The 24,848-nt window shown below is 40.9% G+C and overlaps 1 protein-coding gene and 2 long non-coding RNA genes across 14 annotated transcripts; 2 read left to right on the forward strand and 1 right to left on the reverse strand.

Annotated features, from left to right (window-relative positions):
* The first annotated feature begins 9,336 nt into the window (after positions 1-9,336).
* On the forward strand, positions 9,337-10,734 carry LOC110881593. Its single transcript, XM_022129807.1, has one exon. It carries the CDS (start codon positions 9,337-9,339, stop codon positions 10,732-10,734), a length of 1,398 nt encoding a protein of 465 aa, XP_021985499.1.
* Positions 10,735-11,897: 1,163 nt separating this feature from the next.
* LOC110884973 lies at positions 11,898-14,716 on the reverse strand. Its single transcript, XR_002561796.2, has 2 exons — positions 14,443-14,716; positions 11,898-12,290 (listed from the first exon to the last, which is right to left on the reverse strand). It is a non-coding gene; the product is annotated as an uncharacterized LOC110884973 (long non-coding RNA).
* A 777-nt stretch (positions 14,717-15,493) lies between these two features.
* Positions 15,494-20,941, forward strand: LOC110884974. Of its 12 annotated transcripts, XR_002561808.2 has the most exons (12): positions 15,495-16,000; positions 16,075-16,156; positions 16,672-16,761; positions 16,867-16,912; positions 17,175-17,267; positions 17,340-17,484; positions 17,620-17,720; positions 18,234-18,300; positions 19,120-19,219; positions 19,599-19,648; positions 19,855-19,914; positions 20,531-20,941. It is a non-coding gene; the product is annotated as an uncharacterized LOC110884974 (long non-coding RNA). The 12 variants fall into 12 exon arrangements; XR_002561806.2 differs by adding an exon at positions 16,998-17,062 and having other exon boundaries at positions 15,494-16,000; positions 19,599-20,941; XR_002561800.2 differs by having other exon boundaries at positions 15,494-16,000; positions 19,599-19,914.
* The last annotated feature ends 3,907 nt before the right edge of the window (positions 20,942-24,848 follow it).

Here is a 24,848-nt window from a genome sequence, read left to right on the forward strand (position 1 = left end):
CAAAACCATAAATCGAAAACCCTCATCATTATCATCATCATCGACAACTGGAACGAAGAGAGAGAGAGATCGTAGAGAGAGAGGGGCGGCGGTGGTGGTGGTGGGTTTTGATGGCGATGGTCGATCTGCATCATCATCATCATCATCGATCTGTGGTGTAGTGGTGACGGTGGTGGCTGTGGTGCAGTGGTGACGGTGGTGAAGTGGTGGCCGTGGTGAAGTGGTGGCGGTGGTGACGGTGGTGGCGGTGGTGAAGTGGTGGCGTTGGTGAAGTGAAAGCAGAGAGAATAGTCTGGTGTGTGTTGTGTGTGTAATGTGTGTGAAGAGGTTTATGTATAAAAAAAACAAACCCTCTTCTCCTTGCCGACTGCAGACATTTGGTCCACCTCTTCTCCTGCAGATACCTGCAGATGTGGTCCGCAGACTGCAGACCTTTTCCCGCAGAAAAAACAAACAGCACCTAAGCGACCTGACGTTTCTAGCTTTTGTAACATAGTGCCGATGTGAAAGTTGGTGAGTACTGTGACCACATGCCCTTTAAAATATCTGCGCAGCCTCCTGGAGGCATGTAGCAGCGCAAGTACTAACTTTTCCATCGTTGAATATCTCGTTTCTGGATCTGTAAGCACCCTACTAACGTAATAAATTGGAGTCTGCACTCCGTTTCTCTCCACAAGCAATAACGACCCCACTGCCTTATCCGAAGAAGATAAGTACAGTATGAGTGGTTCTTTTTTGAACGGCGCAGTCAGAGTAGGGAGCTTTATCAAATATTCTTTCATTTGCTGAAAGGCGACTTCTGCTTCAGGAGTCCACTTGAATTCTTGATTTTTTACGCAGTTGCGCACGGTGCTGATAAAACGATATGATTTTGCGGCGTATTTTGATACAAACCAATTAAGCGCGGCTAGGCGGCCGGCCAATCGTTGCATTTCTTTGATTGTTCGTGGTGACGGCATCCGCTCTATGGCTTGCACTTTTTTTGGGTTAACTTTAAAGCCACCATTTATGACCACGAAACCCAAGAACCTTCCCTCTTCCATACCAAAAGAGCATTTGGCTGGATTTAATTTCATATACACGCTTCGCAGGGAGTGAAAAGTCTTCTCTATATCCTTTAACATCTAATCTTCCTCGGGACTTTTGATTACGAGATCATCAATGTAAACCTCGATGTGTTTCCCAATATCTTCGGCAAAGATTTTATCCATCAGACGCTGTATGTTGCGCCAGCGTTTTTGAGGCCGAAAGGCATCTTTGTATAACAGAAGATCCCGAGATCGGTCCGAAAAGTAGTCTTGTCTTCGTCCTCAAGCTTCATTTGAACCTGATGGTACCCCTTGTAACAATCTAAGAAGCATTTCCATCTGTACGGTGCGGGAGAGTCTATCTTTTTGTCGATCTCGGGCAAAGAGTAGCATTCTTTAGGGCATGCCTTGTTGAGATCTGTATAATCGACGCACATTCGCCATCCTGCGTTTGACTTCTCAACCATGACAGGGTTCGCGACCCAACTCTGATAGCGCACCTCTCTTAAGATCCCTGCTTTTAACAGCTCACACACTTGCTCATTCATTGCTTTCGTCTTATCCGCCCCTAAACTGCGCCTTCTTTGCACATTTGGTTCAACGGAGGGATAGGTGTTTAGACAATGCTCGGCAACGTCGCGCAGGACACCGGCCATGTCTGCCGGAGTCCAGGCGAAAATGTCCATATTCCTGAACAAAAGTTGCTTGAGGTGCATTCTGATGTTTGGTGAGATCGTGTGGCCTATCGTCACCGTTTGCTCTGGGTATTTGCGATTTAAAACCCACTTTTCTGGCTCGACCGCTGAAACCTTTGCCGCTTTGGTCGGGCGCACATCATCTGCTGACATTACTTCCTTCTTTGCATATATAATTGCCACACCCGTCTCGGTTGGGAACCCGATCGCTGAGTGGGGCGTGGAAGTTACAAAGTTTAGCTCTCCTTGGGTTTCTCTCCCAATCAAAACATCGTGCCTTGATTTGACAGGCATCACCATGAAGTTGACAGTTGTGGTTCTTGAATGCTTCCTGTCAGACAGCGTGACGGGGATGCTGATTTGGCCTAGTGGGAAGACCATTTCGTTGTAGAATCCTGACAGAGGGTAGTCGACTAGCTCGAGTCTCGTTTTATCTTCATCGTCAAATTGATTAAAGCATTGCTCATAGATGATATCCGCTGTACTTCCCGGATCAATGAATACGTATTCTGTTTCGTAATGACCGATAATACTGGTAATGACGACGGGGCGTGTGGCGCGCGGACCCCCTCGCACTACCGGGAAGATGACCTGTTGCTCTTGCCATGCCGGTTCGAAAGGTCACTTGCCTTTATCTCTTGCGCTATATCTTGGTCCATTCACCATGTGTGTTTCCAAGCGTCTAACCTTTTTCTCTGTTCCATCATCGTTGTGCTGAATTTGACGTGTCTCTTTGCGCACGTTCTTTACCAGATGACTTGTATCCTTGTGGAAGTCACAGTACTGGTTGGGGTCTTGCCCCTTCTTGTTCGTCAAAGGCCTGGGAGCCTTAAAATCATGGTTCTCCGTCATGAGCACCTCTTTTGGTGTCTTGATGAGCGGAGTCCAGTGTTTTTCTCGATTCTCGTTCCTGACTGCCTTTCGATAACCAATGTGATCGATTGTGTCCCACGCGTCCTCTCTGTAGTGATGTTTCTCATCATAACCGCTGGAGTGGCTGGCTTTCCACCCATGGTTTTTGCCTTTGTTGCGCCTGATATTATCGCGCGAGCTTCCTTTGGAGAATCGATATTCAGTGTAAGAGTTCTTGTTACCGGCCAATGACTCTTCAGTTTGCGCAACTATTTTCGCAGCTTCCATGAGCTCATCCCATTCTTTAGGCATTCCATCTTTTCCGGTGATAGTCCTAATGAGGCTATCACAGTGAATGGCTTTCTTGAAGTGAGCGCGCATGAGCTATTCGCTTACACCACCGATTTCCAAACACTCCTGGTTAAAGCGAGTGATGAAATCTTCTAAACCTTCGTTCTCTTTGCGCCAAATGTCGGTTACCTCAGCTGTGTCGCGCTGGTAACATCTTTGCTGACTGAAGTGGTTTACAAACTGCGTTCTGAAGTCAACCCACGACTTGATCTTTCCTAGTGGGAGGCTGTCGAACCAGGCGCGAGCAGCCCCTGTGAAAGTTTGGATAAACAAATGGCACCACATAGGCATATTCCATCCTCCCATGTAACCGACGCTTGTGAATACTCTAACGTGATCATCAGGATCAGTCAGCCCATTAAACTTTCCAACTGTTGGAGGCAATTTTTCTCTTGATAGCGGCGCTAGAGCAATCTTTGGGATGAACTTTGAATGTTCTGCAGCTTCAGCTGGCCGATAGGCGAGGCGGAAGTCTCGCTCTGCCTCTTCGCTGTATCCGACGAGCTGCCTTGGTTTGTAATATTCATGGTTCCTCTGTAAGCGGTTGAAAACTGAAGACCCTTCATCATCTTGCCAAGTTGGGTCGTTAGGGTTTGTGTCATCCCATTCATAGGTCGGGTCTGAACTGGGCCTCTTTGGACATTTGACAGATAGTCATAATAGCTTTCTGTCTCTCCCTGCGTGTCGCGCGTCTCATGCACGCATGGCCTTCTCGTGGGGGGATGTCTGTTACTTCTTCCTTGGAGGTTTTGTTTTATGGGGGTATCTGGCGTGCCCCCTAACTATGACCCTGAGGTGTAACCAAGGAAGGTTCTGCTTGTAAAACTGCTTGTTGTGTGCTCAAAGATTGATATGCAGCATTGATGGTGGCAATTTGCTTGGCGTACCAAGAGGCTGGAGTTTCGCCTTCAGGTAGCCCTAATAGCGCTGAAATGTTCTGAGGTGGAATTGGATTTGAAGGTCGAGCACCATTGTTTCCTGGGGTTACCGTCTGAGTGATGCGAGTGATGCTTGCGCGGGGTCCTCCAGTGTTGGTTTCTTCGATTTCACCGATTTCTTCTACATGTTGGGCTTGGACGTTTTGATTGTCCTCCCCCAGCACTGCATTAGAGTTTGTTCCAAAACCAAAATCAGAAATGATTCCTTGACCAGCCATGATCGAAGGACAAACAACTTAGAAAACTCAGAAAAAAAAAAGATGAGAGCGATTTTCAAAAAACCGGTGGGCGCCAATGAAGAAACAAGGAACTAATTTTAGGGTTGGATTAGTTTGGTTTATGTTTCTACCACAAGAGTTAATCTTCTTATCACTTTCTGAGCTTCTTAATGATCTGCTAATCCTGCAAAACAGAACACCATTAGCTCGTTAAGAGGGGAATATGAGGGTTTCCCTCTTAACCAGACTCTGGCCTGAGAATAAGTATCTGCTTTGAGGAGATTAAAGTGTGTAAAGAGTGAGAGTAGAGGGAATAGAATGTTTTAACCTGTGAACTGAGGTCTCTATTTATAGCCGGAGAGGTGTAAGAGGATGTGGGCTGATGGGCCTTGGGCCGGAAGGCGACAACATAGAGGATATGCTCCTTTTCTCACTGGTGTCGACCGTTAGTGGCTTCTAGAAGTTCTCCGGTGTTGGCGCACCATGATTGGAGCCACGTGTCATAGTTGTCGGCCTAGCCGTCCTTCTGCCATCAGCAGGTTAGTGGAGATCGTGGGGCAGGTGCCGCTGCCCCGTGATTGGTGCTACATAGGCGTCCTTGTGTACTCTCTGTCTCCTGCACGTCAGACGATCATGGAGCACGATTGAGCACTGCGTGGAGGACGCTGATTGGCTCTTTACTTCTGCCACTTGTACCTTTCGTACCTTCTGAAGTGGTCATGCGCCATAGCCCCGCGCGACCCTTGCTGGACACGTAACTAGCCCGCGCAGGGTATGGGTGGTTGAAGGCTCTTGTTCAGAATGCTAAGTGTTGAATGTGGTGTTTTCTCTTGTTGAGACCTCGCGCGAGATCAATGCATGATGACGTAACCCGCGCGAGGCTGGCTGTAAGCAACTTGATCAATAAGGAGTATGGTCCTGCGCGCGTCCTGAATGAAGGTCTGCGCGGCTTTTTGGGACCATACCCCTTCAGAAAGTGATAAGAAGATTAACCCTTATGGTAGAAACATAAACCAAACTAATCCAACCCTAAAATTAGTTCCGTGTTTCTTCATTGGCGATCACCAGTTTTTTGAAAATCGCTCTCATCTTCTTTTTCTGAGTTTTCTAAGTTCTTTGTCCTTCGATCATGGCTGGTCAAGGAATCATTCCTGATTTTGGTTTTGGAACAAACTCTAATGCAGTGCTGGAGGAGGACAATCAAAACGTCCAAGCCCAACATGGAGAAGAAATCGGTGAAATCGAAGTAACCAACAATGGAGGACCCCGCGCGAGCATCACTCGCATCACTCAGACGGTAACCCCAGGAAACAATGGTGCTGGACCTTCAAATCCAGCTCCACCTCAGAACATTTCGGCGCTATTAGGGCTACCTGAAGGCGAAACTCCAGCATCTTGGTACACCAAGCAAATTGCCACCATCAATGTTGCGTATCAATCTTTGAGCGCACAACAAGCAGTTTTACAAGTAGAACCTTCCTTGGTTACACCTCAGGGTCAGAGTCAGGGGGCGCGCCAGATACCCCCACAACAAAACCTCCGAGGAAGAAGTAACAGACCTCCCCCCACGAGAAGGCCAAGCGTGCATGAGACGCGCGACACGCGGGGAGAGACAGAAAGCTATTATGACTATCCGTCAAATGTCCAAAGAGGCCCAGTTCAGACCCGGCTTGGGCCGCACAACTTGAACAATGAATGGGATGACACAGACCCTAATGACCCAACTTGGCAAAATGACGAAGGGTCTTCAGTCTTCAACCGCTTACCGAGGAACCATGAATATTACAAACCAAGGCAGCACGTCGGATACAGCGAAGAGGCAGAGCGAGACTTCCGCCTCGCCTATCGGCCAGCTGAAGCTGCAGAACATTCAAAGTTCATCCCAAAGATTGCTCTAGCGCCGCTATCAAGAGAAAAATTATCTCCAATAGTTGGAAAGTTTAATGGGCTGACTGATCCTGATGATCATGTTAGAGTATTCACAAGCGTCGGTTGCATGGGAGGATGGAATATGCCTATGTGGTGCCATTTGTTTATCCAAACTTTCTCAGGGGCTGTTCTCGCCTGGTTCGACAACCTCCCAATGTGAAAGATCAAGTCGTGGGTTGACTTCAGAACACAGTTTGTAAACCACTTCAGTCAGCAAAGACGTTACCAGCGCGACACAGCTGAGGTAACCGACATTTGGCGCAGAGAGAACGAAGGTTTAGAAGATTCCATCACTCGCTTTAACAAGGAGTCTTTCGAAATCGGTGGTGTAAGCGAATAGCTCATGCGCGCTCACTTCAAGAAAGCCATTCGCTGTGATAGCCTCATCAGGACTATCACGGGAAAAGATGGAATGCCTAAAGAATGGGATAAGCTCATGGAAGCTGCGAAAATAGTTGCGCAAACTGAAGAGTCATTGGCCGGTAACAAGAACTCTTACACTGAAGATCGATTCTCCAAAGGAAGCTCGCGCGATAATAACAGACGCAACAAAGGCAATAACCCTGGGTGGAAAGCCAGCCACTCCAGCGGTTATGATGAGAAACCTCGCTACAGTGAGGACGCGAGGGACACAATCGATCGCATTGGTTATCGAAAGGCAGTCAGGAACGAGAATCGAGAAAAGCACTGGACTTCACTCATCAAGACACCAAAAGAGGTGCTCATGACGGAGAACCACGATTTTAAGGCTCCCAGGCCTATGACGAACAAGAAGGGGTAAGACCCCAACCTGTACTGTGACTTCCACAAGGATACAGGTCATCTGACAAATGACTGTATCAGCTTAAGGCAAGAAATCAAAAAAGCATTGAAAAGTGGAAAGCTAAGCCATCTGGTAAAGAACGTGCGCAAAGAGACACGTCAGATTCAGCGCAACGATGATGGAAGAGAGAAAAAGGTTAGACGCTTGGAAACACACATGGTGAACGGACCAAGATATAGCGCAAGAGATTAGGGGTGTTCAGGATTCGTTTCGAATTCGAAAAATTCGAAATTCGTTTAAATTCGATTCGATTATCAAGAATTCGTTTCGATTATAAGAATTCGAATTCGAGTCAAGTAAATCGAATACGAATCGAATACGAATTTATAATTTCAAATTCGATTCGATTCGAAATTCGAATAAAAATTATACATTTTTATTTATTATTTTTATATATAATACAGATATAACTTTTATTAAGCTATACTATAAATTATTTTCAAATTTTTTTCCAAGTATTAAAATTACCCATTACCAAACCCACTACATGACCCATAAGTAAAACCTAAGTATCTATCAATAGATTTCTAACCATAAAAATATTAACTTGTAATGTGGAGTGATTATTCCCGACTTCTCGTTTTGAAATTTAGACTTGTGGTACTTTATTTGAAAACTTTTAATGTGATATCGTGCTTTATGGCTGCTTTAAAATTTATGTTTCATTTTGATAGTTTTTTACATGTTTTAAAGAATCTGAATTAAATCGAATTTATTCGAATTCGATTCGAATTCGAAACTTTAATCGAATACGAATCGAATACGAATTGGGTTTTTTATTCGAATACGAATTCAAATCGAATTCGATAGGTTTTAATCGAATTCGAATCGAATACGAATTCAAGGAAAAATAAAAATTATTCGAACAATTCGATTCGAATAATTCGAAAATTCGATATTCGATTCGATGAACACCCCTACAAGAGATAAAGGCAAGCGACCTTTCGAACCGGCATGGCAAGAGCAACAGGTCATCTTCCCGGTAGTGCGAGGGGGTCCGCGTGCCACACGCCTCATCGTCATTACCGGTATTATCGGTCATTACGAAACAGAATACGTATTCATTGATCCGGGAAGTACAGTGGATATCATCTATGAGCAATACTTTAATCAGTTTGACGATGAACATAAAGCGAGACTTGAGCCAGTCGACTACCCTATGTCAGGATTCTTCAACGAAATGGTCTTCCCACTAGGCCAAATCAGCTTCCCCGTCACGCTGTCTGACGGGAAGCATTCAAGAACCACAACTGTCAACTTCATGGTGATGCCTATCAAATCAAGGCACGATGTTTTGATTGGGAGAGAAACCCAAGGAGAGCTAAAGATGGTAACTTCCACGCCCCACTCAGTGATCGGGTTCCCAACCGAGACGGGGGTGGCAATTATATATGAAAAGAAGGAAGTAATGTCAGCAGATGATGTGTGCCCGACCAAAGCGGCAAAGGTTTCAGCGACCGAGCCAGAAAAGTGGGTTTTAAATCGCAAATACCCAGAGCAAACGGTGACGATAGGCCACGCGATCTCACCAAACATCAGAACGCACCTCAAGCAACTTTTGTTCAGGAATATGGACATTTTCGCCTGGACTCCGGCAGACATGGCCGGTGTCCTGCGCGACGTTACCGAGCATTGTCTAAACACCTATCCCTCCGTTGAACCAAAAGTGCAAAGAAGGCGCAGTTTAGGGGCGGATAAGATGAAAGCAATGAATGAGCAAGTGTGTGAGCTGTTAAAAGCAGGGATCTTAAGAGAGGTGCGCTATCAGAGTTGGGTCGCGAACCCGGTCATGGTTGAGAAGTCAAACGGAGGATGGCAAATGTGCGTCGATTATACCAATCTCAACAAGGCATGACCTAAAGGTTGCTACTCTTTGCCCGAGATCGACAAAAAGATAGACCCTCTCGCACCGTACAGATGGAAATGATTCTTAGATTGTTACAAGGGGTATCATCAGGTTCAAATGAAGCTTGAGGACGAAGACAAGACAGCTTTTCGGACCGATCTCGGGATCTTCTGTTATACAAAGATGCCTTTCGGCCTCAAAAGCGCTGGCGCAACATACCAACGTCTGATGGATAAAATCTTTGCCAAAGATATTGGGAAACACATCGAGGTTTACATTGATGATCTCGTAATCAAAAGTCCCGAGGAAGATCAGATGTTAAAGGATATAGAGAAGACTTTTCACTCCCTGCGAAGCGTGAGTATGAAATTAAATCCAGCCAAATGTTCTTTTGGTATGGAAGAGGGAAGGTTCTTGGATTTCGTGGTCACAAATGGCGGCTTTAAAGTTAATCCAGAAAAAGTGCAAGCCATAGAGCGGATGCCATCACCACGAACAATCAAAGAAATGCAACGATTGGCTGGCCACCTAGCCGCGCTTAATCGGTTTCTATTAAACCACGCCGCAAAATCATATCCTTTTATCAGCACCCTGCGCAACTGGGTAAAAAGCAAGAATTCAAGTGGACGCCTGAAGCAGAAGTCGCCTTTCAGCAAATGAAAGAATGTTTGATAAAGCTCCCTACTCTGACTGCGTCGTTCGAAAAAGAACCACTCATACTGTACTTATCTTCTTCGGATAAGGCAGTGGGGTCGGTATTGCTTGTGGAGAGAAACAGAGTGCAGACTCCAATTTATTACGTCAGTAGGGTGCTTACAGATCCAGAAACGAGATATTCAACGATGGAAAAGTTAGTACTTGCGCTGCTACATGCCTCCAGGAGGCTGCGCAGATATTTTAAAGGGCCTGTGGTCACAGTACTCACCAACTTTCACATCGGCACTATATTACAAAAGCCAGAAACGTCAGGTCGCTTAGCGAAGTGGGCAATCGAACTGGGGGGCCACAACATTCTCTACAGGCCGCGCCCAGCGATCAAGGGTCAAGTCTTAGCGGACTTCATCACCGAAGTCCCAGAAGACAAAATCAAGGATTGTGAGGTTGTTGAGACTCCTAGAGAAGACACGTCCGATGGATTATGGTTGTTGTACACTGATGGGGCCTCAAACGAGGATGGCGCAGGAGCTAGATTGCGCCTAGTTAGCCCTGAGAAACATGAATTTACATACGCCATCAAGTTGGATTTTAAGAATACCAACAATGAGGCGGAATATGAAGCATTTTTGGCAGGCCTGCGCCTCGCCATCAAAATGGGTGCTCAAAACGTACAAGCGCATGTCGACTCACTCTTAATCGCCAGTCAAATCAACGGAATTTATTATGCAAAGGGCGAAGTTATGGCTTTGTATTTAGACCAAGCGAAAGAGTTGCTTCAAAAATTTAAGTCATACAAGGTAGTGCACATCAATCACTCAGAGAACAAACCAGCGGACGCCTTGAGCAAGCTCGCTTCAACTTCTTTCCAACACCTCGCCAAAGATGTACGAATCGAAGTACTAAAAAACCCATCGGTTTTGCTACGTCAAGTAAATGTGATTGAGATAGGGCAGCCATCCTGGATGACCCCTATAATCCAATTTTTGCAAGAGGGAATACACCCTGACAACAAAGCAGAGGCAAGGAAAGTACAGAACAAGGCCCTGCATTATGAGATGAATGGCGGTATCTTATACCGGAGATCTTTTTTGGGGCCACTTTTGCGCTGTGTGGACCCCCAAGATGCAAGCTACTTGATCAGGGAGATTCATGAAGGAATTTGCAGCATACATGCGGGCCCACGCATGGTTGTCACGAAGATAATGAACGCTGGATATTACTGGCCAGGCATGCACGTTGACGCTCTAAAGGAATTGCGCAAGTGTGCCTCCTGTCAAAGGCACGCCCCTAAGACCCTGCGCCCGAAGAATGATCTCATTCCTGTGTCCACTGCATGGCCTTTCCAGCAGTGGGGAATCGATATGGTGGGACCCTTCCTGGAAGCTCCTGGGCTGTGAAGTTCATAATTGTCGCCATAGATTACTTCACAAAATGGGTGGAGGCCAAAGCACTCGCCTCAACTACTGCAATGATGTGCGCAAGTTCATTTGGGAGCACATCATTTGCAGGTTTGGTCTCCCACTCAAAATCGTAACAGACAACGGCACCAATTTTGCTTCCGAAGATCTCCAGAAATGGATGAAAGAAATGAATATTGAGCACACTTTCTCCTCCGTTGCGCACCCTCAAGGCAACGGTCAGGTGGAAAGTGTCAACAAGAGTATCGTTGAAGGGATAAAAGCCCGTCTGGGCACAAGGAGAAGAGGCTGGGTAGATGAGCTCCCGAGCATCCTGTGGGCTCATCGAACCATGCCGAAGACAAGCACTGGCGAAACCCCCTTTAGCCTAGTCTACGGCTCAGAGGCGGTTATCCCAGCTGAAATTGGCCTGCCCTCGCCGCGCTTGACAGCAGTCAACACAATCGATAACGAGGCAGAGCGTCGTATTGACTTAGATTTACTAGAAGAAAGGCGCGAAATTGCGCGAATTAAAGAAGCCAAGTACAAGACACAACTGGAAAGGTATTACAATGCAAGAGTGCGCATTTGTACCTTCACTCCAAGAGAGTATGTCATCAGAGACAATGAAGCTTCAAACACTGAACGCCCAGGAAAGCTAGCACCCAAATGGGAAGGCCCATACTTAATACACGAGGTGCTAGGGAAAGGGGCAAACAAGTTGCGCACTCTGGATGGATACATCATCCCGCGCACGTGGAACGCGCAACAACTGCGCAAGTGCTATATGTAACTACTCTCGGCCTTGCGCCTTTACTCACTCATGTTGGCCACGCGCCTTTTTTTTCCTATATTGGCTAAACGCCCTTTATGTTACTTGAATGTGTTGTATATTGGCCTAAGCGCCTGTTTCTTAATCAATGAAAGCATATGCCTTATGTTTTCTTTTATCGTGATGACTTCTACGTTTCAAATACATGTTAAACTTTTGATTAGCACAAAGACACTTCAGTAAATTACGAGCTCTTGAGTTATGCCTCCAAGGTCCTCCGCAAACATAGCGCGAGACCGGGCAGTTACACTCGCACAAGAGCCACACTTACATTTATTAGCTCTAACTTAACCAAAGTTTCTAACAACAATGCAATAATTGTAACTGGACAAAAAGAAAGCAAACATAAACATCGTATTCAGCAAGCGCAACCGCGCAATGATTACATGACAAAATAACAGAGCATTATCAGTTCAAAATAAAATAAGCGCAACCACGCAACAGGTTACATTTAGCATCTAAAATTATAAGGCACAAAGCCTGTCAATACTACCTACTCGTAACCGTCACCACCATCATCATCATCGTCATCACCATCACCGTCATTTCCACGGACACTGGAGGGTCAAGAATCTGCTTCAGCCGCGGGCACTAGTCGTCATGCTCCAGTGCCTTTGCGACCAGGTCCATCACAGGCAGTGATAGATGGTCATAAGCCTTTTCAGCGCGGGCTAACTCAGGATCCGCTTGATTGGTCACTGAGCTTCTTAATGATCCGCTAATCCTGCAAAACAGAACACCGTTAGCTCGTTAAGAGGGGAATATGGGGGTTTCCCTCTTAACCAGACTCCGGCATGAAAATAAGTATCTGCTTTGAGGAGATTAAAGTGTGTAAAGAGTGAGAGTAGAGGGAATAGAATGTTTTAACATTGAACTGAGGTCTCTATTTATAGCCGAAGAGGTGTAAGAGGATGTGGGCTGATGGGCCTTGGGCCGGAAGGCGACAACATAGAGGATATGCTCCTTGTCTCACTGGTGTCGACCGTTAGTGGCTTCTAGAAGTTCTCCGGTGCTGGCGCACCGTGATTGGAGCCACGTGTCACAGTTGTCGGCCTAACCGTCCTTCTGCCATCAGCAGGTTAGTGAAGAACGTGGGGCATATATCGCTGCCCCGTGATTATAAGATTTTATATACACAACTTATTTTGCTTCTTTTTTTTTGTCTTTTTCTATAATGAATGAATTGTAGCATGTAAAATTAACTTGGATATTTAGATTATTGACGAGCAAATCGTATCAAATCCTATAATCAAACCAGTATCGTATCGGTACCAAATTTACTGTACCAAATCATTTTCGGTACCAATTTGGTACCCACCTTTTGGCGTTTTCAGAATCTTTACTTTCGGTTCGACACCGGTCTAGCACCATACCTGTATTTATTGATTTTTACCTTCAAACACCATACCGTATTGCACCGAGCATTTTCGGTGCCGATACCTAATTTCGATGATTTTCCGGATCAGTACTTTCGGTGCTGTTACCGGTACCGAGCTCATCCATATTTTAATGTGATAGCACCGTAATAACTGAATCGAAAACAACCGAATTTCCAACGTGTAGGACGTGTGGGTCCTATTATTATATATTAGGTTATTTAAAATTGTTTTTTTAGGATGGAGTGACTATCGTTATCACGTCATTTTTATTTATGTTTTGATATTCGGTATCTGCTTACCGTTGCTGACACACGTTTTATAGTTATTAGGTCCCTGCCGCAACGCACGGACGGAAAATCAACCAGTTTTATTTATACATAAATATTTTGATCACCAACAGAACTTCATTCTAGGGTTTTTTAGCCTCATGTATTGTATTATGATTATTAGAGAGAGAGCATAATAACATGTGGGTTTTTTTTTTTTTTTTTTTTTTTATCCAACTGTGTTTCTTAAACACCCATCATCAGTCCATCACTTACCTTCATTTATTTATCATATTTCTAACTTTAAAACTAATCCTCTACATATTTAAGGTTTTGGTTTGGTCAGCTAGTCTTATGAGAGGTGCTGTTGCTATATGGCCAATTTTTATAACCTGGTCAGTTGTTGCAATCTTTGAAGGTTTTATTATTATGTTTAACAAAATCACATTTCAAAGATTTACGATATGATTTCACCTTTACTAAACAAGTTTATTTTCTTTGCATGGCAGTTCACAAGGTTAGGTCACACAAAACTACATGGGAATGCAATCATCACAACAAGTACCATCAATCTTGTTCTGTTTAGTTAGTGGTAACTATTTTTATATTGTGATATAAAATGTGATAAGCATATGGACATTTTTTTTTGTGATATCTCAATTTTTTATTTTTTCAAACAACAAAACCGATATCACAGTAGCGGAAATCAACGTGTTGGTTGAAAACATACTGCATCGGTTTTTTGCTTCGGTATTTAATGATAAAATCAAGAAATAGAGTTAGCTTAGTATTTTATTTGAACAAGTTTTGTAAACTATGTATGTTAATTAAACAAGTTTATTATATTTGGTTTGTTAGGTTTTGGCATGAATATTCGTAGCTAGTTAATTTTGTGCAATTTAATAAAAAAGATTCGTTATTTTATCACCATATTTTGTGGTTTTCAATTTTGGTGGGTCCTGGTATTTATATTGGTGTTTTCATTTTGGGTTGTTTATTTATTCATATTTATTCATTTTGGGAGATATTATAGGATCATTATTTAAAAAACTAGCAACTACACCCATGAATATTTATATATGTATGTCGACATCTTTATCAAAAAGTAAATACTCAAAGATTAACCATTTAAAAAACTAGTTAGTTTCATGAACTTGATAATAACCATAAAAACACCTACTTGGGTGAACTTGTACATGAGAATTTAGTGCAAGTAGAAGTGTTTACTTACAAAAAAGCAAGCAAGGAGAAGGATTTGAAACTAGAACTTGAAACCTTGCACTTGAACCCTTGAGCTTAACTTGAATTCTAGTATGTGTGTGTGTGTATGTGGGTTTTGGTGGTTTCGGTTCTTGAGAGGGAAAACCGAATATGAAAGAGATGGAGGTTTTGGTGTGAGTTGAAAGTGTGGACCATGGGGGCTATTAATGGGCAGCAGTGAAAGGGTGAAGTGATATACTTGTAACTATGGGGTTTGAATGGTAAATTGGTGTGGTTTAGTTGGGGCTGATTTGGTACAAGAAATAGGGGTTCGGTTTGGGTCCAATGAGGGGTGTGAGGGTGGTAGATTGATGAAGTTGAGGTAGTTAATTATCACAAGTTTACACGGGGGAAAGTGGTTTACCACTTTGATGATAAGCATGTGGTTTCCATTTCCATGCAAAGTTTGTAAGTTGACTTTAAGAAAGTGGGTGTGTCTTTATATTAGTTTTAGGATAGATCGTATTTGAATGCGGATGGAAAACAAGGGCATTTGTTTTTCTTAGATATTAAAAAACAACGATAACTAGTTGCATGTGTGTATGCTTATCATGAAAAATAGTGATTCAGTTAAATAAAACATCCATCTAGAAATATATATAGAGATTAATTTATATATATAATTTGTATACATGTATACATAAAATTACTTATAGTTTGGGTGTTTGCCAAAATTTTTAATATGGTCATGTATTATATTAAATAAAAAAAATGGTGATATTGTTTTCTATGATTTGCATTTCGTGTGATGATAACTGTTGCTATGCGCAAAGCATTAATTTCTCACATAGAATGATGGCCCTATGTGTGTACATGTCTACGTGTACCATGACCTTGTTGGCATAAAACCAAGTCTAGAATGCTACAAACGCATGAACTTAAAATCTATATATATTAATAAATGAGATGATTTGGGCTATTTGTCATTGAATGGTGGAGCAATTTTGCTTATGTGACATCCATTGGTTGAGGGGAGTGTAATTTTAGGAGGGAATTCATTCTCAAAGCTCAGTACACAAAGAAACATACATTGGACGCGGGATCCGTTTTGATTTCGGGTTATCTTATACCCGTTCATTCGGATCTATATAAAAGGCACTACCCAGTAATTCAGACCACTTTCTTTCCTATTCCCTCTAAACCCTAGCCGACAAGTTCATCGTATTATTCGTTCTTCTTTGCCGATCTGAAGATGAAGATGAGCATCAGTCTTGATGTAAACTCCATGGCGTCCAGACATGTTTCCTTCCTGAATCTTGAATTTGATGTTTTTATTTTTTTGAATCTAATTTCTTTTTTCTTGAATAAACACTATGTTTTGAGCAAAAAAAAATTACCTGTAAAAGATGTAACCATCATGTGAAAGATCGACCATCAGCTAATCTTGATTTTGGTTATTCAGTCAGATCCCTTATAACCTTTCATCTCAATAGTTCTCATTCTCACTTTCCCCTTTTCAGCAAACCCTGACCGAAACCATTGTTGTATCCTCTTTTTGAGAGAAATTATTCCAATTAATCGAAGCAATGGTATGTTTCTTTGGATTTGATTTGTTTGTTTTATGATTCTAATCACATGAATTGTTTTTTTGTTTCCTTCTCAGATCCAATAATCACATTCTACAGCAAACAAAAAAGAGATAGATCGCATTCAGTTGCAAATCCGTCTTCGATGATGGCGCTGATGTATGTTTTATCCCTAATTTCGGTTACATTTCATTATTAATTTGTGTGAGTTTATTGTTGATAGTTTATGTTGTGTGTTGAATTAGGGTTATTTGTTGGATGCACATGTTTATGCTTTTGTAGACTTCTAACAATGTCTGAAATTGAAATAAAGTTTAGTGTTGGCCTTTATGTTTTATTTTTGTTTGTGGGTATTTTTTTTAATTTTATGGTTTTTTTGTTATCGGCATGTCACAAGTGATTTTGTTGTTGGATAGCTCCAGTTTGTTTGCTGGATAATTGGTTAGTGGCGAACCGTTATGTCATTTTATGATTGATTCATAACTTTCATTCAGTTGATTTGGTTTACATTTTTTTGGCTTCATTTTTATTGGTGTTAACTTCTTAGCAGTCTAATTGGCTATGAGGCCTTTTATGGGGTTTTTTGAACATGGTCTTAATCATAAGCCCTTTTATTATATTCTTTAATCTGAGGCAATTTTTGGGGTGTTTTGTTTACTAATATTTGATTTTAGTTTATGTGCAAGGTCACCATTAGAGCCTGGACCTACAACAACCTTGCCAGATAGAAAGTTGTTGGTGTTCATTCTTGATAGGCTTCAAAAGTGTGTCATTTTTGTTTTTGCTTTTATGAATAGAATACATCTTATTTGTTGTATTGTTTCTTGATACATAGAGCTTTATTTATGGTTATTTAAACTCTTATGCAGGAAGGATACTCATGTTGTTTTATCTGAACCTGTCAATCTGACTGAGGTGCGTTGTTTTGATAGTTTACAAGTGTCATTCGTTGTTTTTTATTTAGATTTTTACGTATCTGAAGAGGTTTATTTTTATGCAGCCCATGTACTATGTGTTTTAGAATCGCCACTCTTCTTTTGATTCTTGATTATAAATGTAGAATTGGTTTGTAGTTCATGACTTCTTTAAGAATAACATAAGCATGTTCATTCAATTCAATTGTTCTATCGTTGAACTAATTTAGTTTTTGGATTTCTATTTTATGCATTTGTAAAAGACATGAGAAAAGGATTTGGACAACCCGACCCGGTTCGTTTCGAGCAAAAAAATTACCTCTAAAAGATGTAACCATCATGCAGTCATCCCGCAGGTACCTTAATGACCTGAATTTAGACCCTTTAAATGAAAATGACAAGTTTCACTCAAATCCAATTTTTGTTAGGGGTTAAACTGGAGGCTCAAGAAAACAAAGACTTATCAAGGAATTCTGCGCGCGAATATAAAGCGTCAATGATGGTGTTTTGAAGACCAAGGCGCCGCCTCCGGCGATGACGTTAGATTTACGGGGACGCTCCGGCCGACTTTTGGTTAGTCCCATCTTCACTTGCATGTTCCATTTGTTGTTAGATCAGTTTCTGCAGTCATGATTGCAACTGTTTCCGGTCGTTATAGTTTTCCAACAACGGATCAATTAAATATTTACTAAAGTTTCATGTGTTTAGATAGTGTTGATTATTAATATGAGGTGATAAGGCACGGCCTGTGTTGGCATTCATTGCCTCAAACTTGCAACAAGAATTGGAGAAAATCAACTCTACAATAGGTATACTGTTTGGTTTATCACCACATATATTTACAAAAGTTTTATGTGAGTTGATATGTTTTTGATGTTTGAAGTTGTAAGAAAATTATTACTGTGAACCAGACCTACCCAAGACATATAGCATTTCATAATATTTTATTTATTTAACATTATATCTACTTCTAAAGGTAGCATCTTTAGATCACCTTCAAAATATCATCCACCTGTCCCATGAAGCACACAGGTCAAATGCAAAACAAAGCTAAAAAACACTTTATAAACCAGTGATTTTCTTTTCTCCTTTTGGTCATACCTAATTCAACTTATAATTAATTAATTGTGTTATATTTGATTAATCATTCCAACATTGATTTGGGTAGAGCCCTAAAATGTGTCAAACATGGAACATGCCTACATTGGGTTGAACAAAGCAGTGGCTATAAAGTATGTGTGTTTTACATGCTGCAGCATGTTTTTCTCTTTGTATATTACTTCAAAGTAACTTAACTAACATTCATACCTTTTATTTTGTAGAGGATTAGTTGTCATACCTTTTATCATCCTTAGAAATACCTTCGTTGTTGCACTTAGCAATCACCAGGTATACCTCATTTGTTATTTTTTCCATTTTAAATTAGGTTCAATTTTCTTTACCAAAAAAAAAAAAAAAATAGGTTCAATTTTAGAGTAAATTGTTTTTGAAAATTTTTAGAGTTGTATATTCCAAGTGGCATCTCACGTGATATTTAAAAGTTATTTTTTAATATAGATTATAAAATAATCGTTATTTCTATCTATTAAATAATCTATTATAAAATGAATTTCACATAAACATTCTTAGAACATGTAGCTACTGTACATATAGAAATTTATAGGTGCTACAATTTTAATATCAGGTATATTTAGAGGGTTATGCTTCGCTTGCGATATGCTCATGTAATGCATATATGTGTGGGCGCTCGGGGGCAAAAGTGAAAGTGCTCTAATTTTAACGTTATTTTACTAATTTCGTGAAAATAACGTTAACAGAGGGGATGGTTAATCATGCATCATGTGGTGGTGCTGATAGCCGAAAGACAAGGGGTACATGCACTAATCGGCGTTTGTCTCAATTGCTGAGTGTTATGTGCCTTATGTCCAAGGCTTGATACAAAACTACTATCGAGCCGGAGGTCTCACTGGAAGCAGCCTCTCTATTCCTACGGGGTAGAGGTAAGGCTGTCTACATCTTACCCTCCCCAGTCCCTGCCTTAGCTTTGCTATTGGTGTGATATATTGAGTATGATGTTGATGATTAAAGAAGCCTAAGCTCAACAAGGGTCAATTAAACAATGGCCTGATTTCATTGTGCTTCTCATTGCTCTTACTTATTGTTGTAAATATGGTTCTACTGATGTTAAAATTGTTTTGCATTAAACAGGTTATGGTGAAGCTGTAAATAATTTGGGAAAGTGGAAACCAACCAAGGCCCACACAAATGACTTCTTTAACCATTCTTCTTGCAATTAGGGATTTCCCAGGTTTGTATACAATATTATGTTCTCAATTCCCTGCATCCTAATAAAGTCCACATTTTGACTCTCTGGTGACCCTAAAGCGTTTGGTTTACTTTTTCTCAAAACTATTTTAGCAAGTCATTAAAACTTTAAAAGAGTAGGTAAAAGGAGATTGGGTCATATTGTCATACTTTGGAATGGAAGACCCATAAAGTCTATTTTTATGCATATTTCAAGGTTTTGATAAATATTTCAGCAATAGTGTTTTATAATCATAATTCTTTGTTTAATAAAGTGCGAGGTGTATTGAGATGTTTTGGTCCAAAAAAAGACAATGTGCATGAATAATCAAGCAACCCTTCTGATTAAAATTAATACTAACAATTGTTTCTTACATTTTTAGGGACTGGATATGAATCAAAGAGACATTATTACCGCTAGGTAGATCTAAAGGTATGAGTTCTTTTAACATTTAAGTGTATTACATTTATGATAACAGTTGTGGACAAATAACTGTTACTATTACTGTTAAATATGTTTATGATTGTTAATTGGATTTGTATTTGATATATTTGATTTTATGTGTTAGGTTATTAGTGTGTAAGGTGTGGTTTTAGGTTATTAGTGGTTGAATAATGGTTGTTATTGATGTGCTAAAGTTATATGATGTGCTATAAGGATTGGAACTGATGCAAGACACACGTGAACGATAAATGAAAGTAAGACTGTTTCTTTTGAAACTTCAATATTTTTAGAATTATTTTAATAATGACATGTTTGAAATTCTTTTTTTTTAAGATTGTTTTTCATGTTTTAATGGGGATACTGTTTATTTAAGTTTGTTTGATGATAGGTAATTAGTTTTAAAATTAAAACCTAAGAAAAGGCCTAAGTTGTGTGATAGAAACCTCACCACTTCAAATCATAATGGGTTGAATCTGTTTAGGCCGAATTGGAGGAGCCTAGAACGTGGATCTGAAATTTTAAAGGGTGACAAATAATCCAACTAACCCAGATAACCCAGTCAATTAGAAGTCAACAACATGGGAAACCGTATTAGTGGGGAGGGTTGTTATATGGGGTAATCAGTTAGACATGGTTTTATTTAATAAACGTTGTTAGATTAGGGTGGCGATGTTTTATTATCAAATTAGGGTTCTTTCCTAAACATTGGAGATCAAGCCTATATTGACGCTAATTGGAATCGTTCTTTCACAATCAAAGATTTCAATTTCCGATTTTTATCACTGTGTTCTTTAAAAATCAACTTTTAATTTTAATTGTATATGTGATGGTTTATTAAATCTATGGGTCGGCGGATCGACAACCGCGAAGGCGGCGCTGTTACACTCATGAAGAAGCTTCTCAAAGAACCTGTATTCCCAATCTGCCCTTTGACTATTAATTCTGAGTGTGTCTCGAAACTGAAGGAGGAGATGCAAAGTAATTCATGTGAAAAACAATACGAGTCAGCTCTGATATTGTTTGGACCATCTCATATATTTTCAAGTTTTATGTGATCCAATTAATCATTGGTATAAAGGTCTTTTTATTTTTTTCTTTATATTGTTATCTTTTTAGTAAATGATGAAGTCAAGTATAGGCTTTAAATTTATAATATGCTATAGTTAATTGGAGTTGCGGTCTCATATTTTTTTGTTTTGTAAGTGATGTATTCAAGTGTAATACCTGACATAACAACTTCATTTAAGAACAAATTTCGCAACAAGGTTATGTTTATGTTTATTATATGAGATGTTTAAACATTATACATTGTTTGCCGATTTATATACTGTCCGACTAAACTCAGTTATGGTTTTGGCGCACTTTAAATTTATCATCGGATAATGGTCACCGTCTCTCTCTCTCTCTGGTAATTTTTTTCTCCATGGTTATGTATAAACTTTGTTAAAAATTAGTTTTATTCAAGATAATAGCGTGATGAACCAAGTTAAATAGATACTGAGATCGCTATCGGTATTGTTATAATCGGAACCTATATTGGTATTCGTTTTTTGATTAGTATTGTTATTGTTATTTCATTTATACATTTATGATTACTTTAAATTAAATTTTCCTGCCCGGGAAGTTCCCGGGTTATAACCTATCCTTTATATATACAAAAAAAAACATTACATATACTCATCTTGCTTTTATATGTTTTTATGGCTCTTTACAACTAGAAAAACTTCAAGAAACCGAATTAAAAGTTCCCGGGTTATAACCTATCCTTTATATATACACAAAAAAACATTACATATACTCATCTTGCTTTTGTATGTTTTTATGGCTCTTTGCAACTAGAAAAACTTCAAGGAACCGAATTTAAAAATTTGTGGTGGAGATAAGGGAAAGATGATACGTTAGAGGTTAAAAATCTTATTTATATACTTTTATTTATTGTAAATTAAATTTTCCTACCCGGAAAGTTTCCGGGTTATAACCTAGTGTTTATTATATGGATAATGACCCGAAATAGGCGGTTGTCACACCACTCGTATCTTTCAATGTGTAGTACCAATTTTTCTTTTTTAAAATTTTTAATTTAACCCCTTATACAATTTTATCTAGAGTAAATTACAAAAATCGTCCTTTATGTTTGTCACTTATTGCAAACTATGTCCTTTATCTTTAAACATTACAAAAAACGTACTCGATGTTTGCAAACGCTTGCAAATTATGTCGTTTAGCCTTAACTCGGTTATTTTTTATGCTTAAATTCGACCTAGTAGACCCCACATGAGGGTATTTTAGTCATTTTACTCTAATTATCTCTTTCTCTATTTCAACCTGCCACTCCCCTGTACCACTGTCAACCTCATCACTAGCGGTCTCTTATCTCTCTCTATTTCAACTCTCTCTCTCTCTCTTTAACTTATGGTGGTCCGGCTGGTGGTTTCAGGCGACCACGGCTGCAGACTCAACCACGAGTGCTGACGACGGCCCACAGTTACCGCATTCACGACGTTAGGGTGGTTCAGGTGGGCGGCAGGTTAGGTGACGATGGGTGGTAGTGGTTGTGAGCGGTGGCAGCCGATAATGTTTTAGGGTTCCGACTGCAGGTGGTGGTTCAGATGGGCGGCATGTTAGGTGATGGTGGATGGTAGTGGTTGTTAGGGTTTAGCGTTTGTGAAATGATATTTATCCAAATTTTGTTCTCTGTGATGGCTTCTGATAAAACTCTAGGATGGAGTGGTGATTGCTTCGATGGAATATAGGTATGCATGCTTCAATTTGGATCAATTTTGAGTTTTGAATTTTTACTTTTGAAAACAAACATCGGAGAAATGTTGCTGGCATCTGGAATCGGGGTAGCGGTGTTTCTGGTCATGGGTGACACAGTGCTTCTAGGTCGTCGCCGCTTCTCCGGCGATGATTTTTTACGAGTGAGACGGCGTTACGCCACTTCTTCAACGCCGTTTCCGACAGATGTTTCACCGGAACATCAAAATCTTTCAGGAAGTCGTCCATTTCTGTACCGCCACTGTAAGGTAAAGGTTGTGGTTATTTTTATAGTCATGATGACAAAAGTACAAGTCTACAAATCGAAGAAATGAGGTGCAACCTTTACTTTTGATCGGTGAATTTGATGGGTTCTTGTGGTGGTTGTCGGATTGTTGTTGTTAGGTGGTCGCCAGACTTAGTGGTTTTGGTGGTGGTTACAGGAGGTGATGGTGGCATGAATTGGTGGTGGCTGGTGGGGGCAAAAGTTAGAGAGAGAGAGAGAAGGAGGTTGGGCTGAAGTTAGAGATAGGGGTTTTGTTTTGAGTAAATAGGGTAAAATGACCAAAATACCCTCATGTAGGTTTCACTTGGTCAAATTTAACCATAAAAACTAACTGAGTTAGAGTTAAAGGACATAACGTGTAAAGGTCTGTAACCATAGAGTGCGTTTTTTGTAATTACTGAAGACAAAGGACACAGTTTGCAATAAGTGACATAAATAAAGGACGATTTTTGTAATTTACTTTTTTTATCTAACTTAATTTTATGTAGAGTTAACTTCCACTTTGCTCCCTGTGATTTGGTCATTTTAACGGTTTTGGCCCAATAGTTCAAAAATAGCCGTTTTCCTCCCTGATTTTTCTAACTTATTTTGCTCCCCGCCTCTAACTCCATCCAAAAAATCCATTAACTAGAAGGTTATTTTGGTAATTTTAATAGATAAAAGCAAGGGGGTAAGTCTTTTCATCTAAATAAACCTATAACTTGTTTATTTACATGTATATAAGTAATTTTTTTCTGATCCCCCATTTTTCCAACCACTCTTTCTACCGGCCACCACCATCCACAACTATCCATCACCACCTGCAACTACCACCTGCCGACCACGAATACTGCGACTTTTAACTAAACGTTTTAATTGAGCTAGAGAAGGGAGTAAACTACCGAAATACCCTTACTTTTAAATGAACGTTTTAACTGAGTTAGAGCCAGGGAGTAAACTAGCGACAAACTCGAAAGATCAGGGAGGAAATGGTCATTTTTAAACTATTAGAGCAAAACCGTTAAAATGACCAAACAAATGGGAGCAAAATGAAAGTTAACTCTTTTATGTATCAACTTACATTCGCGAATCTCAAAAAAATTAATACATAGTTGTGTATATTTTTCATTCTGATACAAATTTGGTTGAAAACGAAGTTGTATTCAAAATACAATACTTCTTTTGTATATACTTGGTACCATGATCAGCCAAACCATTTCTAATAGAACAAGATTCATAAGGCCAGGGGTGTGGCTTCGGGCCACCCTGCCACATAAGCTCAATAGCGCCCTTTGCCCCCCCCCCCTGTTAAAGGGGGTGCTATCGATTGATTTCGCCAAAGGGTTAGCGCGAGAGGATTTGATCAAGGGGCCCCACCTAAAGTCAACCTATCAACTTTATTTTATTTATCTTTTTTTAATATAGTTAAATGAGGCTTTATAAGGAGCGTTATTTCACACCGTGTAAGTTAACGATAAAGCTCTCTGCTTATGTGTCATCTACGTGGCGTAATAAAGCCCATAAGGGTCTGTTTGGTATGGGGTAATGTAATGGACGAAGGAATGGAATGGAATGGACGAGGTAATGGAATGGACGAGGGAATGCAATGGATCATTACCATTCCATGTCTTGTTTGGTTACCATGTGAATGGAATAAATTATTATTGTGTATTGTTCGATAGGCAAGAAAAACGGAGTAATAAATTTAGCGGTGAGTGGTGGTGGTGGTCGGTGGTAGTGATTGTGGGTGGTTATAGGTGGCGGTGGTGGGTGTCGGCGGCGGCGATGGGTGGTGGTGGTGGCGGTGCGGCGGTGACGATATTGGTGGTTGCGACAAGGTGGCCATTGGTGGTGGGTGGCAGCAAAGGTGGCGGTTGGGGCGGCGGTGGCGGTTGGTGATGGCGGTGGTGGTGTCGTCGACGATGGTGGTGGGCGGCGGCGGCGAGTGGCGTTGGCGGTTGGTCGCAGCTGTGGGTGATAACGGTGGCGAGTGGGTGGCGGCAGTGGTAGCTGTCGGGGTGAGGTGGTGGCGGGTGGCGGCGATGGCGTCGGTGGTGGGTGGTGGTGGTGGTGGTGGTGGTGGGTGGTGGGTTGTGGCGAAGGTCGTGGGTTGTAGTGTTGTTGTTGAATGGTGGAAGAGGGGATGGAATGGAAAAAAAATATGGG

The sequence above is a fragment of the Helianthus annuus genome, chromosome 10 (genome assembly GCF_002127325.2).
Source record: "Helianthus annuus cultivar XRQ/B chromosome 10, HanXRQr2.0-SUNRISE, whole genome shotgun sequence".
Lineage (NCBI taxonomy): Eukaryota > Viridiplantae > Streptophyta > Magnoliopsida > Asterales > Asteraceae > Helianthus > Helianthus annuus.